Source organism: Sipha flava, unplaced genomic scaffold, assembly GCF_003268045.1.
Source record: "Sipha flava isolate LNK unplaced genomic scaffold, YSA_version1 198_pilon_pilon, whole genome shotgun sequence".
Classification (NCBI taxonomy): domain Eukaryota; kingdom Metazoa; phylum Arthropoda; class Insecta; order Hemiptera; family Aphididae; genus Sipha; species Sipha flava.
Window position 1 is genome coordinate 78,690 of NW_020272778.1, and position 21,986 is coordinate 100,675.

General features: G+C 25.6%; 1 protein-coding gene across 3 annotated transcripts in view; it reads left to right on the forward strand.

The window, feature by feature from the left end:
- Nucleotides 1-6,775: 6,775 nt before the first annotated feature.
- The window catches only part of LOC112681894 (papilin), a 42,561-nt gene continuing 27,350 nt past the window's right edge, over nucleotides 6,776-21,986 (forward strand). For all 3 annotated transcript variants that reach the window (XM_025552231.1, XM_025552234.1, XM_025552232.1), the window contains exons 1-2: nucleotides 6,776-7,110; nucleotides 21,790-21,850. In XM_025552231.1, the coding sequence (XP_025408016.1) occupies nucleotides 7,088-7,110; nucleotides 21,790-21,850 (84 nt within the window). In that variant the 5' untranslated portion in view covers nucleotides 6,776-7,087. The remainder of the gene's footprint in view (nucleotides 7,111-21,789; nucleotides 21,851-21,986) is intronic.

The following is a 21,986-nucleotide window of genomic DNA, read 5'->3' on the forward strand; positions in this document are numbered from 1 at the left end:
CTTCAGTAATCATTTAAATAAAGTTATTAAATTTATGGTTTTTGAATATAAATATATATATTTTAATTATTTTTCACATTTCCTGACGAATCGCATTAAAGACATGATAAAACAAATGGATATTTTTTGTTTTGTATGAGTTTTTGAATTGATTATTTTCAAATATGCGCATTTGGATAAAATCATTTGACTAATATATATCTTTGTCCTACACAATATTCAGAATATTTTTCTATGTAATTTATATTTATCCTATTTGAAAAATAACATGACTAATAAGAATTAACAAAAAACCAATTAAAAATTAAATAAAACACCATTGTAAAATATTACATTACTCGTTTCGCTTAGAATTTATAAAAGTAAAATAATATTAAAATAGGATAGAGCTCTAATATTTATAAAATATAAATAATTTGAATTTCTGCAAAGTTTTCATGGACTTTCATTAACTTACTATTTAATATTAAGTTAAATAACATTTGGTCAATACACTGGTCAAAACTCTTTCAATTTTTTTTCAGAAGACATAATACAATAACGTTTTATTTATTTTAGCTTGTTGATGTTAATCGTGAGATTGTTTATTATTTGTTTTAATTCATAACTATTAATTAAATGATTAATACAATTTGGTTTATTATCATAAACATTTGTGTTTAGGTTTATAAATTGTAATTATTAAAATTTAAATTATGAATAGTAATTAAGTTTTGTTTCAAGTGTTGTATCATATTTTTTACATTACATTTATGTACAAGTCGTGTATATTTGTGTATATCGTTGGATTTAATGCAAATATTGTAAACAAGAATGCACAGGTACAGAAAATAACTTAATATCATTCAAATATTTATCTAGTCGATTTTACAAAAAAAAAAATGTTAGAAAATAATTAATCAAGTTAATTTTGATAAGTTTCTAAAGTAAAGCATAATAAAAAAAGTGCGCTATCTTTTATAAAATAACAAACTTTAAATTGGTACATGCTTTTTTTTTACATCAGCGTTTTATAATTGCATAAGATATTACAGATATATTTTCCTTTTTACAAAAAATTATAAATGAGCTTAAATGTATTACGCTGATCTGATAAATGTTATTTCTTAGTATCCTTAATCTATGGCTGATTACCAAAATTTGACTTATTCTACTTTATCATATTCGCAATTATTATATTATTTATGAATTAATCGATCAATCATATTATTACACCGGCAAATTATTATTGAGTCCTTAATTTACTATAGGTATAATATATTCATTTTTTTATAAAATAATAATTCTTCAGAAATTTGTCATAAAAACAACGAATAACTTTTAAAGCTCTTGAAAAAAAAATCTAATTTTTGAATTTTGGTAATAATGAGCTGATTTCAGTATGGACATACAATATTATGCACTGTACACACTTGTGATATTAAACAAATATTATTGAAGCCGTTACCTGATCATCAATGAAATCTGACAGTTGACAAACGTGAAGATGGTAATAATTTATCAAAGATTGCTCGTTATAGTTGGAACCGAAAAACTGTGCTGAGTATCTTTAATCGATAAAATAGATAACTAGAATATTAATAATAAAAAAAAAACAAATTAATGAAATCATCACATAATAGCATTCACTTAAAACTTAAACTAATCACAGTTTTTTTTATCCATTTATGCCATCTACTTTCTGAAATAATTATTATAAATACTGTATGCTTACCTAAATATTGTTGTTTTATAAACTTGAATAAAATTATTTTAATTTTAGGTACATAAGAAGTTTTTTTTTTTTCACAATTTAGTTTTGCGGTTCGTTTTTCGTCACTGATACATAACTATTTGAAGTAGATTATGGAATTTTTAATATGATATATTTTGTATATAATATTAATGTGTAGAATAAAAGTAATAAGCATATACTTTTAAATGGAAATTAATTTGAAAATCGTATTTCAACTTTGATTTGATAAATTGTAGTACAATATATAGCTACAAATTTATATATATATATATATAGGAAAGTTCATTATGGTTGATTATAGGGATAAAATATTAGTGTTACTCTATAGTATCTTTGTTTTACAGTGTTTAATGTAATTTAATTAATTACTAGCTCGTATTATTATATGATTTTTACTTATTGTCATTTTAGAAAAATTGCATGTAGTGTGTACACAACAATTTTAAATATTTTTTTACTTAATGTTATCTTGATTAATTTTATTGAATTATATTAGAAAAAAAATGTTTTTGGCGAGAACTACAATTCACACTTCTATTGAATATTTGATTTATTATAGAAACCTTATAACTTAAATTAAAAACAGGCCAACGGAACATGGAGGCGGCTAGCACTTCCGCCTGGTCCATATCTCTTTTCCTCAACGATAACATAATTCATTGACCCGCTATTTTTGGTTTAATTTTTTTTTTTCACTTTTATTCATCAATGAAAAATGTTAATCGAATACATGCGAAATTAAAGTTTTGATTAAAAAAAAATTACACATAATAGTTATCACATCCCTTTAGTTTCCAGTTTTTTATTGTTAAATATTAACTTAATATTTAGGTAATGTCATTATTTGCTTTAATTATTTTACTTAAAAAAAGTATATAAATATATTGTGTCATATGCACTGTTGTTCTTAAGACTCATATAAATGGTTCAGTATAATTATTAAAATAACGATATATATTTGAGTAAATACATGTGATTTAATTCAGATGTTCTTTTGTGTAATAATTAGTCTTTTGTCATTTATATTTATTTAACGCTAATTATATGTGGCACACTTCATTTCTAGCAATATTTAAAAAAAGTATTTTAAAATTAACATTTAGTTTTATTAGCAATTTCTACGGTTAAACTATAAAAGTATGAACAGAAATATGTGTAATATGATGTAATTTTAGAACATATAATTTAAATTTGAACTTTCATCGTGTGCGTTTTTATTTGTAATGCCATGTACGATTTTAAATATGCATTTTCCATATAATATACTACACAGACAACATAAATTTTAATATACATTCAGAAAATATGTTTTTTTCACTCCGAGTTTATGTTATTTTTAGGACATAAAATACTCGGCCCATGTGAGTTGTATTAATATACATTGACTTGATGACATAATCATAATTACAATATGTTTTTATGAAGCGATTCTATGACGCTGGATTAAATTTACTATACTTGTATATATTTTTTGAAGTGCTCGTCGTTGTTAATAAAAGCTTCTATAATAAATAAAATAAGAAAATAAATTTAAAACAGACAAATTAATAATTAAAAATATTTATGATCAATTCCGGCTCCATCAAACCTTCAACAATGGTGAAAATGACAACAATAAGACCAGCTTATTTTAATTCGGACGACTGTAATATTGCTTTCTACGAGCATCTAAATTATAGAACTCGTAAGTGAATTTATTATACGTACATATGTTATGGGTTTTGTTCATTAATTTTAGTGGTGTGCATCTTCAAGAAGTGTGATATTTTTTATTTTATTTAAAAGTAATCAAGTACGTGATAATAATTTTTATTATGCAACGTGTATAATGTGACCACTGCAGGTACTTTATCACAGAAATTGTCCGCCCTATTTTACTTACAGTTCGTAATTACGTTTTTTTTTTTAGCTAGTTATTGGTTTTCTCTCCCCATATCCAATTAATTAAAAAACACTGTGGGCTACGTTTGTATATTATAAAAAAAGTAATATCAGGTGGATCGATACACCTGATGCTCACAACATTGCTGCACAACGAATAGTAGATATGTTATTTAATTTAAAAGTACATTGACGTCTTTACTTTTTCCTAAAAGTATTTGATATTTCGATGCGTGTTAGTGTTTTTGTAAATTCTCAAGTATTATATATATGATAATAATTTTTGGTTGTATATGAATTCGGAAAAATGATAACGACCAAAAAAAACGTAACAAGTTAAATAGCAATTTGTTGGAAGTAATGAAATGGATGTAATTTTCTTTAACGACTTTCTTTTGCTAAATAATAATTGGCCGTGCGTCTTTATGCTTGCCATGGTTTATTGCTAGGCTATATAATATGCACAGTTAGAGTTGGAGGCTTAAAGTTTATGTATTTTTAGATATGTCGATTATATATTGATAGTGCATCATGTGCTTATTTATAATGTCATTACTAGTTTTAATTTATTTTAATTCATAGGTGGATTAATTTTGGATGATTTTAAATAATTGAATATTCAATTTAGATTAATTTATGATTTTTAAATCCTAATAATTTTTACAGCAAGTTCTTAAGCAAAAATTAATATTATACTTTGCTAATATATATATATATATATTTTTTAATGTATAATGTCGATGAAGTCCATTTTGTAATTGTATAATTTAAAATTAACTGTCAATGTTTAGATGAATTAGTTTTTATTAATTATTAATTATCAATAATTTTATCAACTAAAAATCAAATTAACTACTAAATTATGTATAATATATACAAAATTATTAATTTCAGAAAATGTTAATATAATTTTTATTTTCTTTAAAGAGTCAAGGAAAATTAATGTCTTAAGTTAATCTTAGTAGCCATGTAACAATATTTAAAATTTATTTTTGCTATAATAATTGTAACAATTATACAACAATTAATTATGTTATAAAATATTATATTGAAATTTATTATTGCAAGGAAGCGAGTTTTTTAATGAATGCTATAAGTTATAAAATTTAAATAAAGTCGGCTGAAACATTGTGGTTCTAAGGCCAACATGAGATGAAAAGAAAATGATCAACTCAAAAAGATATACCATTCTTAATAAGATTTTGAAAGTATTGTTTAATGTCTTGAGGGTGTAGGTAAATGGTTTTAGATATTATTTTTGATGTGTGGTTCTTAGATGATTCGATTTGCTTTTGAAGTAAAGTAAGTAAGTAAAGTGTAGCAAAGTTTAAAAGTTTTAGGAAAGTACTTAAACCCAATTTATTTATGTTGATAATATCGGATGACTTAAGTCGTGTACTATAATTCATAGAAAGTGTATCGTAAATAATATCTGAAAATAACCCAGTTTTGAGCATTATATAAATATTTATAATTTATAGATTACGAAAATAGGTAAATAAAATGACTTATTTGATTTCAAATAAAATTTAATTTTAATTTATGGTCGTTAAATATATTATACTTCTAAAATTAATATAAATTATTTCCATTATTATACATATTCTATACAAATTAAACTGTTTAAATAATAAATAGCGATTTTCATATTTTTTATCGATAAAATCACAATTGATTATAATGCAGTTGCTTAAGAATTATAAAAGTAATAATAAATTAATGGAAAACCATAGTTTATTTTCTTTATATATTTGAGCTTGTGGTGAAAAGTAGATGTATTTGTTAAAAAATTGAATAATGAAGTGTTTTCTTAGTTTAGGTGTAATAGAAAATAATAATTTGTCTAAAGTGAAAGGTGTCAAACGTTTTATACAATCTATGATTTATAACTAGTATTTGTTTAACGGTAAAAAGTAATATATCAATATAATATTATGTACATGACATTTATATCGTTTTAATACCGACATGCAAAAAATAACATAAGAAAATTAAATAAACAATTTTAATAATATTATTATTTCTTAAAGATCATTTATTATTCGCATAATATTCATCGTGTTTATTATTTTTATGTCTACTTGCATTTAATTAGACTCTTTACGCTTATAGTAAATTACTAACATACATCTATAAGCCGTGTAATACTATTTGATTGTCTATATTGTTTAAACATAATCCATTGAATTAATATTGATTATCATCTAAACGCTATATTATCTGATCATTTAGATTCTGAGCGAAGCTGTAAATGTAATAGTTTTATCATGATGCGATTGTAAAATATAAATACTAACCAATAAACATAGTAAAATCAATCCAGTGATGTGTTACTGTTAACATTGATATCTCAAATTTGACTTTTTTTTTTAGTTTTTTTAAACTGTTGATAGCTTTGAAAAAAACCAATATTTAAAAAATATATTCTCCGCAGTCCGTAACACACGAAAATCGAATGTTTTATAGAAAAAAAAAAAAAAAAATCGGAACACGGAAGGTAACGAATCTACTGCTGTAAACAACTGTACATTTTTTTTTTTTTTTACACACCTATCGTATTGCAAGTAAATTTTTAGTATTTCGTTAATATGGACGGCGTTCGTACATTGTAACGACTAGTGCGACTTTACGATAACCTTCGTGGTATTTTTAGGGTTTTCAAGTAATCACACACGAATTTCTTACAACACATCATTCCGTAGGTACTCGGTTTTTAAGCGCTCGATATCGTATTACCGCGAAACGTTCAATGCCAGCTATTAATAATATCGTTATTATAATAATTTATACGTTCCGTCCAAGACCGTTCTCAACACCCTGTCGTTGAGCCGCTCGTACCGGACCATATGCGTCGGTTTTTCAAATTGGATTATATATACACACATGTATGTATCGGACACCGAGCGGGGCAAATACCACCGTTTATACTTTTACGTACACTCGCACACACACGGACGCACACAGACACACACACACACGGACGCACACAGACACACACACACGGACACACGGACACGCGCGAGCACATGAACGCGTATACGTATTAATAGGCGCGTGTGTGTGCACGCACGCCGCGCCGCCGGGGCGGCCACGTTTGTGCGTGTGAGAGATCTTTTCTCTCTCTCATTCCACTCTTATCCGATCTCTCACCACGTTTCGTTGTGCGTGCGTTCTCCTTCGACAGCGGCGGCGGCGGTGGCGGCGGCGGCAGGCAGCGACGGTGGCGGCAGAGCGGTATCCTCCGGCACCACCGACGGGTAGCTCAGAGCACCCGCAGCATCGCGCATCACCGCGCGGACCAGGGGACCCCCCGACAGAAAATTCAGTCGTTTTTTCGCCGCGAGTCAGTGAAGATCTAACCGTCGTAAGAGATCCTGTCCGCCGCGGTTCATGCACGTCTACGATCGCGACCGTGCTGTATATGTGTGTACGTCTGGTAGGCACCGCTAACGTATCCGTCGTGCCTTCTAAATGGACGTTCTCAGATTCGAGAAGTAAGACATTTTTTTTTTATTAATCACTTTTCGCGCTCGCTTTTTTTTCCCCCCCCCAGTTGCTTTTTTCAACGAGGGGTTTTTTCGTTGTTACTTTATCGCGCTCTCGTTCCTTTCCACCCCGCGAAAAGCACGTACAGTGAAAACACGGGAAATTTTTTTTCAACCCCCCAATATTCTGGTACAATATTCCTCCATGTAGTTTTATTGTTTGTAGCGCGGTACAATTGTTTCATTTATCGAGTTATACACACTTTTACGTGCACAATCAACAAATTTAACTTTGACCGAATCCCAAATAAAATCCTTCGACCTACGTAAGATAATATTTTATACAAGCTACTGTAAATAATTTTATTTTTCCGACGATTTCACTAAAAAGATATTGTGGAAAGGACAGTATGTTGAGACATATTTCAAGTATAAAAATAACAGACCCGATCGAAAAAACATTTTTTTATCTTGGTTAATATTCTTATGAATTCAAAGAAACATATAACATTGAATTTTTAAATTTAAATAATACCATAGTTATCTCGTCAAACTTTATTATATCTAAAGTACATAAAATATAGTATTTTATGAAAAAAACTTGTTATGTTAATTGTATTAACAAAAATTCCACAAAGACCATCACGTTATTTTCACTACCTAAAACGGTCAATTCCCCACAGAGATTATAATCTTAGGATGGAAACATAGAAATTACGTGAATGAATACCATTTTTACGAGAAATTTATGATTTTAGTTATGTAATTATTGTTTGCCGATTTTTACGTGTTATGTTTCTAAAATTTAAATGAATAAAAAGTATGTTAAAATTTAAAATGAATATTAATAACATGACTAACACTTGACTATTTTTCCTTGTATTCACACAAATAATTAATGAATGAATGATACAACATTATTGAATGACAATCGCGCGTAAATTTCAAAATAATTAATAATATGTATTTGAATTATCAGAACCTTCTGTCATTTAGATATCATCCAATATTAGTTTCCTCCACGCGATATTGGTATAAGGGTATGTGTAAGTGAGTGTATGTTTCGATAACGTTGATGTCAGTTATCTTATCTCATACATTAACAAAGTATTTCCTATTGAAACATACGAGTATAATGAATGCTAAATTGAATCGATATAAATACACATAAACAAATACACACGTGCTTCGATAAAATGTTACCATAATATAGGACTTAAATATACATAGGTATACCTATACTGTCAAGTGTACGTCGTGTCATGTATATTTAAATACTATTTTTTACGACAACATATTGAAATGTTAATTATTAAATATTCTTCTTAAAATAAATATCATATTATAATAAAAATTTAACAACATCGTAATAACAATGTTAACTTTGCACGTGTGTGTTGTTAAGTTTAAACGTAAAATCTGTTTTAATATACGTAAGTTTATTACATTTAAGACTCTATAAAGTAGAGTAAGAAGTATTGTCCCTGACAATTTTTGAGAGACTTTAATGCTCTATTCGAGTGTATACTTTTTTAAACTAACTATCAAAAAAAAAAAAAAAAAAAGAAAGATTTAAAACTAAAACTAATATAAATACAAAATAAATCTAAAAAAATTTGAATAAGAATAATAGTAATCAGTTAATTTAGGTATTAAAATAGGATTTAATTTAAAATAACCATAGACATAGGTAGGTACATACAAACACATAATATTTATACATAACGATACACATATAAGTACAAATAAATACTATTTATTACAATTTTTGTTCTAAATGGTATTTTTTGCTTTAGTTTCAAATAATATACCAACATTAATATACATATATTAGCAATCAATTATATTAATAAAAATATGAATAAGCATTTTTTTCTCAATCAAATTTAATTATGTAATATTTAAGATTCTATATCCTGATAAAACGTATGATACAATTAATTTTAAAATAATCGCTGTTACGATTTTTGATAAAAGCATATAAAAGTTTAATATTAAAATTAAATTAAAAACAAATGTATAATATTTTATATGGGTGCTATAGACTGTGACTGGACATTTTTTATTTATTAGGCAATTCTTTAGAAATTATGCTATAATTTTAGTTGTACAATCGTCATTATTTAATGTATAAAATCTATAATCAATTATAAATAAAATAAAATATTTTGTTATGAAATATGAACCAATGTGATTTTATCTTATTCTACTCTTCTGAAGAAAAAAAAGTATTAATATGATTTGAAATTATATATAGATGGTACTTAAAAAATAAAAAATATTCATACGGCATTATACTTTGTTTAAATCACATTTTGAATTTGAAACACTTTTCATTAGGTACCTACTTGATGCATTTTTTTCATGGATATGACACCTTGGGTATGTACATTGTATACGGATTTTCCGTCTAAAAATTCATTAGTAGATATTTAAAGTATTCATTTGTCTGCAACATTGGTGCGACGGAGGTATGTCGTTTATTTTATTTTATTTCGTCGTTTCGTCGATACACAATGTATTCATTTTGTTCATTTTTCCAAACACAGAACTGTTTTACACGTATTTGCGAGTAATAAAATGATAAATCAAATAACCGAATAAATCTTTACATATTTACTAATTTTGCAAAAATAAATTTGTTTTATCTGCGTTGGGTTTCTTTTAAATTACGTTTTTGTCCAAATATAATATTTTCTCAGTAAAATATAAATTGATGTTAGAAAACCATTGAAACGTACTTAGTAAATATTGATAATAATAAGTAAATATTCTCATAAATGAATTATTTTCATATGCATATAAATATTAATTCAAATATTGAATTTGCTAATGAGGACCTTTCTTAAAAACGTATTTCGTGATTCATTTTCTGTTATATAATTTCAATGCGATTCTATAAGTAAACTACTGATAATGCTTAATTACTGACGAATTTGTATATTCTTATGATATAAAATTTATGCACATTATGTTAATGCTAATAGTTTCAATAGAGTAAATATTAATAAAAGGTAAAAAGTGTATGTACTATTATGATAATAATCATATTTCATATCATAACATATGATAATATAATTTATATAAATTATCACTCATATTGTGTAACAGTTGCATGTGTTCATTAGGTATCTATTATTATTAATAATAATTTTGTGAAAGATCTTCGATAATTAATGATATTTTTACAAACAAACAAAAAAGTTCTCATACATAACACAAAATAATAGTAATAAAGAAGATAGTTAAAGAATCATAAAATAATGATGACATATTTTATATTATTTCTGGACATGAATATAGAATTATATTTTTAAAAAATAGGTGTAAGGTATTTGAAATATTATACACAAACAACAAACATTAATTTTATTTTTAAAGTTTTTTTTATTTTTTATTCGATCTGTTATAATATAGAACAATAAGAATAATTGATGAAAATAAAATTACAGATTAGAGAGAATGTAGAGACCTCCCAGTGGAGGTACTATGAACATTATAACATCTAAAATTTTAAATTTATCACTTAAATCACAATGCCGTATTACAATTTAAATGGTAATCATTGTATACTGAACAATGGATGAATGGCTGTACATATCTTTATCTCCTGTGAACTCTGAATTTACAAATATTTTATAAATAATTATTTTGAGGGTTGTAAAGACCGTCGATTTTTATAAGATAATTTAGATTTATAGATATTTGTGAACATAAAACGCTATTTCCATTTTATGTTTACAATTTGATTATTAAATTGTTTCAATTAGATAAAATAGATGATAAGTTTTTAGTTTCAGTTTAGAAAATTTAGTGAAAAATATCTAATTATTTTAGTAATACTTTAGTAGCATAACTGTTATATTTATTAGTAAGCATACTACGGTATAGCAAGCAAAATTTTTTTTATAAATAAGTAACAATAACCAAAATTTAAAAAAAGATATAATATTTTCTTATCATTACCGCATTTTCAGTGAATTATCTAATTAATATATGAAATGAATCATCAATATTTATTCTTTGTACTTTTTGTTTTTTTTTTATTAGAATTTAATACGTAAAAATTAAAAATTAAATACAAAATACATTTAGAAAAACACAAGTTTCAGTCTAACATATAGATATTTTCTTGCATACGAATTTTCTGATAGAGTACACAAGTATAATTGGCCATAACAAAATAAAAACTGCACGATAACATTATAGGCCTAGTTTTTGCCCTGTAGGTAGTTAGATTTTCACAATATAATCACAACATTAAAACAATGCACATTTTGACTAACAAGTCGTTATACGAGTACCTATATAATGCATCGCACGTGCATCCTGGGGCATATTTTCGGTCTTTTTTTAGCGCATAAACTACTGCCATCGATTAAGAATATCTTGGATACGGCTTTTTCGCCGTTAAAAATGTATTTATATATCTATATATAAATCGATCAAATCGACGTTTACGCTCATGGGCAAGCGGCCAAAATTTCCAAGTGCATATAATTATTGACTCGGCAGTGTCCACTATTATTATACATTGCGTGTGACGGTTTTGTTTAATGCTTATTTAGAGTTGTCTAGTGATTTTATCAATCATCTAAGAGAAGTATAATTATATAAAACTAGGCTTAAAGACAAAATGAAAATAATAACCATCGTGGAAGGCTCGGGTATATGGTTTGAGTACTTTGCCAATATAAGAACCACTGGAAAAATAATCAAATTACCGATGTAAACATACATCTTGACTATTTATAAGAGCATTTTCATCTTATTGTTTTATTTTATACAACAAATATCGTATGGGTCTGTTTCTCGTCTGAAGACATCACAGATATTTTTACCCGAATTTCAGAACTAATAGCCCTCATTTTTTAATTAAATAATCCCCAGGAAGTTTAGATCAACTGACCCGATTTGATACGTTTTGTATTTAAAATAAGTTTAAGAATAAAACTCATGGATTGTGTTGATTAATCTGTTTATCTATTTTTATATGTGAATTCATGGCAAAATAGTATCGTAACATGTTGGAATTTCAAAATAAACCGTCGATTTTAACTTCATATATTAGCCAGAATAAGATTTTAAACAGTTCAAAATATATTTTAAAGTATTTGAAAATATCTTTTTTTTTAATTTTTATTCTACTTCGTTTATACTCACATAGTAAAAAATGTGATTAGTTTTTGTATATTATAATTAAATCAAACCATTTTTAATAGTAAGTTAGGTTTAATTTTCATACATTTGTTTTATTTTTTTTTTTTTTGTACATAATATTATAAATTGTTGTTCTATAAATTATGATACAATGGGTTAAGATTAAAATATATATATATATGTATAATATATGATACAAAATTAATGTGAGTTGAGTTATTTTATAATACAGGTAAATATATAATAAAGAATTAAGTATTGGTACATATTTTATCTAGCTTCAAGTATCCAAACTGTTTGTCAGTAATGCATGAATAAAAAAACAATCGAATAACTTCCCGGTAAACGTGATGGACCTTTCTTAAAATCTGGAGTGGTATAGAATTTCAACATAATACATTGGATTACTTTAATATCTACCGATGTATCAAATGGAAATAATAGCACCACGACTGAGACAGGTCTGTTTTATCCTTCATGCTTATTGAAACCTTTTTACATATGGTTGGCTTAGGTTGTCTGAGATGTTTGTAACAACATCATTCAAAAAATATTTAACGATTCAAAATACTTCTTTGGTTTGTTATCCTATCCGTTATTATTTATGATGGGTACATGAATGTTCTTTAAATTGTATGTACTAAATTGAAAACTAGTAGTAAAATATATAATACAATAACTGACAATAATAGATTTGATATCAAATAGTACGCATAGTATGATTATTATAATGAAGGGCTTTCTAAGATACATGTAGTTTTAAGAAATACAAATAAAATAAGAATATTACAACTTAATAACATGGTTTCTATTAATTACTTAAACACGAATATAATATCTTACAATTATTTACGTTTTAATATTGAGAAATACATTAAATGCATACCGTTAATACGTGTAGCTTATTCATTATTTATGTGTATATTAAATTTATAAATGTATTGTTTAAAATGTTGTAATATCTAATAAACATAATAAATGATATATGTATGTATATATAATTATTTTTATTGATGTAATCATTAAACAACATATTTTGTACTTATTTGAACAAAAGAATTAATTGTTTTTTCAATTAAGCAATAATATGTACATTCCGTCAGCTTCCATTGGCATTTATATGTAAATTAAATGTTTTGATGATGGCTTTATATTCCAGTTATTATATCTCTCACCGATTCGTCCTAATGAGCTAAGGGCGTAAAGACATCTAGATAATGTGATCGTAACCGAGAGATGAAAACTACTGTTTCTCTCCTGCCGGTTACCAAGATATTAATGTACGTTTAACTGTGGTGACCATCCGTTTCGAAATTCAATAGGAACTCAATCATAAAGTTCTGTGAATACAAATATAATTGTAGGGAATAAAAACAATCTAGTCACCATGATTAGTATTTTTTTAGAAAATAAACTGAATTTCATCTTCAAAACAACTTTTTATTAAATAAATAAAACTATGTAAATATTATCAAAAAAATATACTTACTTATAAGGGTGAATACTACTATACTTTACAATTATTCTTACAGATATATTTGTTCTTCGTATATATAATGAATTGTAAAATTAATTAATTATGTATTTAACGAATCCAAATTTGTTCTTGAAATTAGTTCGGAAAAAATATTTTCTACTCATAAAGAAATATTTCTTAGCAAGTATACCACTATTTTAGAGTATTAGAGTATATGACCTACACTCTATATACTATAATATATACTCCATTTTTTTTTGTTCTACGTTTGTTAGAAATACAAATTACATAAATATATGGGCTTATGAATAAAAAAAAAAATTATATTGAACATGGTAATCATTTTAAGGAGCCGGTTCCAGCCGTGTATGATAATGTACCTGTCTACCCCAATCCTATGGTAACTACACACTTGGTTATGAAAGGAGCGGTGTCAATAAAATGGTATCATATTACCTGGTCTCTGATATTATAATGATTAGTAAACGCCCGTCTAACCACCCCTGCTCGTTTATATCGTTGCGGTTATTACTATTACTGTATCTAAATGTAAATGGTTCTAAATTGTTCTTCTTTGTAAAAATTAAAATTTTATAATGCATACCTCTTTTTTTTCTGTAACGATCTCCAAAAATATTTAACTTTGAAATAATCACATGTTATTTTTCATAAGCTACATAACTTGTGGACGACGTCGTCTATAATTTAAATAAAACATAGCGTTGCCCCTTATATAGCATAATGTGCTGTTCTTTACGTGCGCCTCAGAATGAATATCTTCGTACTCGTTCGAAACGTGTTTGTTATACTGGGTTAAATTTTTGTTTGATTTTCGTTATTTTACATTCAGTTAAAAATAAATTATTCCATTTAAAAACACCTCAGCTTTTATAAACACACTTACACACGTATATCCGCATGGTGATGTAAATGTGAGTTGTTCCTTATACTGTGGAATTTACCCAGTAATATTAATAAACATGTTCATACTTCATTCATAAAAACGTATCAAGTAGGGTCGACGTTATTTTAAGAGTTTAGTATATGTACATAGACAGCGTATATCCTATCTAAAAAAAGTCAAAGAATATTACAATTGTATGCCTTAGAGGTTTATTTTTACATATTTCATTCATACAATCAATGCTAATGTATATCAATTATTCATTTATCAAACACAAAATTTATTTAGCATTTATTATAAACGTGTAGCTCAAATTTGTTAATTTAAGAAAATTATGCTTTTTTCCTTTTTTTGTTTTGTATATTTATTATTTTACAAAATTCATTATTTTAAATATTTGAAAATATCTGGGACTAATTTTATGGCTTGGAATTTTTCGTTTGTTTGTATAATGATTGAAATTTGTTGCATGTATTTTATTGTATTTTTCTTCGTACTGGCTTTTTTTGTACACAAAAATCGACATATTTCCGGGAAACACGCGACATAATTCTAGACCGGTGAGAACCACGTTTGTAACAGTTATTTCATAAGAGGTTTTTCATCGTGGGTGGTTTCAACACCAATAACTACTACTGGATACAATAATTCTAAGGGATGATTTGATGAATGACATTAACGTGACCTTATTTATTTTTTTTGAACTGACGAAAGAAATAACCGGCACATAAACGTCATTCATAGGCTTAAAATATCAGCCGATTATAATTGATTCGATTTAAAATCCATTTTTTAATTTTTTCGAAGTCACTATAATTCATCTGACTATAGCTTAATAAAAAATATTCTTAAACGTGCATTTTTATTTAATAGTTATGATACATTTGATCACAGATAATTACTGTTAATCTATAAAAATATTTTTTATTTATGCAGTTTTGCTTAGAAAGTAAAATAAAAATAGTGTTTATGGCTAATTTAAATTTTTAATACGTTATAGAACAAAAAACTGTTTAACTATTGTAATAAATTAGTTACTATAATAATTAAATTTTAACGAAACTAAACTATTAATGCACATTTGAAAATAAACTATGTATTAAGTCTGTTAGTGATATTAACAGAAAATATATAAATATCCTTAAAAATTGTCAAATTTTGTAAATTTCTGATACTTGTACAGTTAACCGAATGATAATAAATTATAGGAAATTGCTTCCGTTATTTTAATATTTCTTTTTTAATTTTACATTTCAAAAAATTCATTTTTGGAACATAGTCTAATAAATATATGAGGATTATTTGTCAAACGTTTATTAATTAAAACAGAATAATAATCACAATATATTAAATTATTTTTTAAGTCATCCCTATAAAATTCCTTAAATGAAGACGAGAATATAATTCTGACATAGAAGTTATTAGGATCAGACACTGGAAATAAAGTGTAAAAACTCACTACCACATTTCGTGATGCACTTACAAAAATAAATCTGGAGATAAAGTGTAAATTATTATTCTAAATTTAAAATCGGATTATAAAGAAAATGGGGGTGATGGTGTAGACGTAAAAACAGAAAAACGTTTCTTCGATGCCGGTTGTCGAAAATAAAATAAAAATAAAGTCAAGCTGTATTAAAAAGGGTAAAGAATAAGATGACATGTAGGATATGAGACCATTGTATATTATAAATAGTAATTAAAAACTCTAGATAAAGTTCCACGGCATAATATGAACCTCCTTCTGTGCAATCTAATTTTATAGCAATAAAATCAGAAGAAAAACGTGATCTTTAAGTCTTTAGAGTATTAGTTCTACACGGCAATCGGTTACGGTTCAGTGTTTGGAATACATTTATCCTGTATGTAGTTCTTCCGCGTGGAATGCATGCATTTATTACTGGTCATTAAAAGTACAGGTCTGAAAATAATATTATAATGATTGGTAGCTGTAGGCATTATTTGTTTTATTATATTGTTACTCCGACATGGTAAATTATAGAATTGGAAAAGATAACTTTTATGTAATATATTAAAAAATTATAATGTATTGTTAATTGATTATATAAGATTTTAATGTTTAATGACGCTATTTATAGTTTTATTTTAAAATTACACATTAATGTTAAATTTGGTTTTATTAGATTTACCAATTAATTGGTAAAATTATTATAAGTAAAGCAAGTTTTACTATATTTGAAATAATTTGTTATTATTTTTATACTCATTATTATATTATCAAAATAAATACTATTAAGATATACATAGAACATATTACTTATAAACACTATTTTAATGTATAACAATATAACTTATTACGTTAAAGAAACTGAAAATATCAAGAATTTTAACATGTGATAATATAGTTAATATATACATATTTAATTAAATATAAAATAAAAAGCTAAACATTTTCGATAAAAAAACTCTGTTATTTTTAAAAATTGTTACCTTAAAAAATAATGTTTCGGTAATAATAAGTACTTATCTTTTTTGAAAAACACATTAGAAAAAAAAATACTAATTTTTTGTGATGCTTGAATTATTTGTATAGTAAGTACTAAAACATAATAGGTTTAAGATAACACTTTATTGATAATAATAACAATAAATTTAACATTTTTACCTGTGTTAAATTGAAGTTAGAGGTTTATAATTAATTTGATTTTTATGTTAACCTAGTTCATTAAAACTTTTTATGTTCATATAATTTAAATCACATGGTACCTACAATGATCAACATGACCTATGGGTACATATCAATTATCATACAATGCACTTAAATAACCTTTTGCTCTCAGGTAATAATTTTACTGTCCCGGGACAACGTAATGTACCTATTTCTGGTTACAATACATTTTATATCATTACTATTATTGAGATTCATTGTGTTATTTATTATTGAACACTTTTATCGTAATTTAATTTCTTCAAACAGAACAATTTAGGAAGTAATTATACTTAATGTTTAATTAAATTTTCAATGCAATATTTTCTAAATTTAAAATATCTTTGATTGTAAAATTAAAAACACTTCAATCGAGTATTGTCTATCAGAAAATATAATATTAGGATATTGAATTTTAAAACGTTTAAATTGAATCCTTTCGATGTGTAGTATAATATAAGTCTGTACGTATCATTTAATATAGCTCTATATAATTGCTACATATAATAGTGAAGGTGATTTTGATGATGGCGGTAGTACTAGTGGTAACCGTAGCAGAATGATTAATAATGTGAAGAACCGGCACTGAAATATTATTGTTTGAGTTATTATTACATCCGAAGTCGCGTTCAAGTCTCCTCTGTGCGGGTGGTCCCCGCCATCGCAACGTTCACACTAACACTATACGCAGGCGGTCACTTTAAGCTTACTTCTATATCAATGACTTTCACAATTCATCAAACTGTCTTATCACCGGTGTTCATCGGGGAAAACAAAACAGGATCGATTCGGTTATTATTGTGATGTAAGATTGTGAGCACCCCATAAGAATTTTTACGGCTAGTATTTATATTTCGGTTAAATAAATGGTTATTTGCGTGTACATGTAAAAAAAATAAATAAGAAAAAAAACACTAATTTAAGGTGAGATAATGGAAACAGCGGGTTATCGTACCTCGTTAAAATAAAATAAAATCCATTCAATATGAATATAAAACCTATAGCTCTTTACTTCGTTATCTTCCCTCCTGTGTAACTACCATCGTGTTACAATAAAAACGTCCGCGTTGTAAATAACATTTTAAACGAGTTCGAAATGTAAACATGTTCTACGAAGAGCAATGATTATTAATCGACCGCTCTTCGTCTTGCGCATTCAGCATATAATATTGTTAGTCCTGAGGTAGAGGATTTCGAAGATGATCTCCCGCCGACAGTCGAATACATAAACTAGGGATACATCGAGATAATTATTTTTCCTAAAACTCTAGTGACTTATGATTGACGAGTGGTGTTCAACAATGATAAGTGTCATACAAATTATTTATTTCAGTGAATCATCGCAGATATAACCAGACGGCCACCAAAGAAAAGTTATAAAAATATAAAAATAATCTAAACTAGAAATCTCACAATGATAATATAAATTGATTAATTTTAACTATGTATGAATCATAGATTTATATTATAGTTATGTTTATAAATTTAAATATTCAAATAAGGTGTGTATAAGTATACATTTTTAATGCGGAAAATGTATACATTATTAGATTTAATAACTTCTTAAAGATATTCTATAGTTTTCAAAATAATTAAAGACTTTTAGTTAGTTTTTATTAGTTATTTTAGTTAGTTATTTAGTTTGTTTAACTAAAGTGATTGTCATGTATTTTTGAGATGCTGTCACTGAAACTGATTCGTACTATTGAATATTATACCTAAATAATAAAACACGACATGATATTGTAGTATGTATTAATAGTTTTATATGATAAAAGTACGTAGATATTTCGTAAAAGAATGGGTTAAAATAATAATTTTTTTGATATTTATTTTAGAACACAGTAATCTTTCAGAAAAAGGGATAATTTATAGGTACCTGCAATATTATACGGTATCATTGTTTCTTATTATCCTGCCCCTTATAGTGAACATTGTCGGTTACTTTTGATGCTTTCTTTATTTACCGGTCTATAATAATCGGTCGGTAGGAATGCGTGTCCCTTGATATTCGATTAAATCGTTAAAACTGTTCTTCTACTACCTAATTTTTTTCTTTTTTTCTTAGTTGACTGCTTTTTCTACATTCATTCCATTTGAATTAAGATTTATTTGTCTGCTCTACTGTCAACGTCTAACCAACTTCGTTATTTTACACCTCTGATATTTTAGCTTCTTTAATAGACAAACAATAAAAGCGATATTACAATACTGTAGCATTAGTAATAAATAAAAATTAACTTTAAACATAATATTTATTTGAACCATGAAATATGTACACATAATCTAAAATAAAAAAATATTAACAATATCTATTGTATATAGTATAATGTATAATTTATCGAATGAAAAAAATGTTATTCGTAATGGATCATATGTTTTTCATTTAATTTTAAATCAATAAATTATGTTTTATAAAGTAATTAAAATCATTTTAATTTCAATTTATTGTGGATATGATTGGTATATTAATATTTCCCCCGTCTTGTCTATCTTTGGCTCAATGCAAATATATTTTTATATTAAATTGAAAAGAAAACGTACACAAGTAACCTATACTTATAAATATTTATATATTTGTAAATGCAAATAAAAAATGTATTGAATTAATAATATATTTTTTGGACCTATAAAAATATTTGTATTCAAAATAATTATTTACTTTAATACTTGTATAATAATAAGCTATCAGTAAATTAATAAAACGAGTACCTGCGTACACAGATATTTGTTGTGATTACTAAAGTTTTCACTTTTCTGTTTATTAATGGTATTACAAACCTCTTTTATAGACACCACGATTCCCAAAGTACAGTTTGGAATGTATTATTTATATTTTACTTTTGACCGTTCAATTATCTGTTTGATTAATTGAAATGTTAATGTTACTCAACAATAATTGACCGACAAAAATTAATTAGGAGTCGAAAAATTTTTCATTAACAAAAACTTAGTATTGTCAATACGTGTATTTAGTTCTATAATATAATATTATTTTTAACAATCTGAAAATATTTATTAACTTTAACCAAAATATCGAAATATGAGTAATAACGTGAAATGTGTTCCTGTTTACATAGTCTTACATCTGTTTTTAATTGTAGACGAATAGTTATGCTTTTTTCATCCTGTTTCAATCTGGTTATCATGCGTTGTATTAATAGACAAATAAAGGAAGCATTTTACAGTCCAAAAATATTCATTTATTATAATTTTAAATCCAATTTATCGGTTTCTTTAATTTAATATTATTACGTATTTAAAAATCAGAAACGTAGGACATTTGGACAGCGTATATTTAGTATTTTGTTATTAGTCATTTTTATATGTATTTTGATTATTATTATTATTATTATTATGATTCTTGATAAATTTTAACAATGCAATTTGTATGCATAATTTCTACATACATATTTAAAAATTAATATAAAAGTTTGTACGTACTACGAAATAAAAATGTATACCTTATGATTGTGAAATGTAAAAGTAACTATAAAGTATGGTGTATAAAGAAATATTATACATTTTCGTTGATTGATTTTGTTATGTATTATAGATTTGTTATTAAAAGTTTATTATCAGTCTAAATAATTGACAAAACTTAAGTAATCGTAAAATAGTGAAGGGTTCAGTTATATACATAAAATTAATTGAATCTTAAATTTGATTTGTTTTAAAATTTACTGATCTATGATGTGTTTTGTAAACGCTGTATAATACAATAGGAATAATAATTAATTATGATTTAAAAACTTAGTTGTTGAATATAAATTATACGGGTAAATTAAACTATAATATTTATTGTCATATTGTAATAGAATACATTACTACTATACGTTATATAATTATATGTAACATTGATTTGAATATATCTTATAATGATTAACGCATAAGAACTATAAATCATTTTTTTCTAAATTATAAATTACTGTTTAAAAACATTTCGAAGCTAGACTAAGAAATAATGAGTTTTTAAATGTTATTCATTAAAATATAGGTAATTGAAAATCGAAAAATATCAAAAATTACATTAACGGACAAAACCAGCCCAGATTAATTAAGATAAAACTTATTGATTCTTTTATAGGTATCAAATATTTCTTTAAAAACGCATTTAAAAATTAACAGTATACAGTGGAAATTAATATTTTTTACAATACGATTATTCTTTGAAAATATTTTCTCACAAAAAAACATCCAACGCAAAACAGTCGATTCTTTATTATTTCATTGTGTGATTACATGACACGTGTGACGATTCCCACACAAGAAGATTATCAAGCTGTTATTTACTGATAAAGTATTACTGCTTCCTCTACATTTATGAATTATCATATGGAACTGAAAATAATATCAGAAAAAAAATACAATATTATGAGATAAACAATTGTAAATTTTGCAATATTATGATTATTTTTAACATCTTTACTTATCGTTTGTGCATAAAAAAATGTTTAATGTCTTATTTTTTTGTTTTAGGTACTTGGCACTTTTGATACTAATTATATCATATAATATCTCTGTGACTGTATCAAATAAAGTAAGTTTTTTTTCTGTAGCTTGCATTTTTATTACAATTATACAGCATTTATGATAATTATAATAATAATGATCTAGCTCAGTGTTACTTGTATAGTTTTACGTATTTATATTATTTTTCTGTGGGATGCATCGTA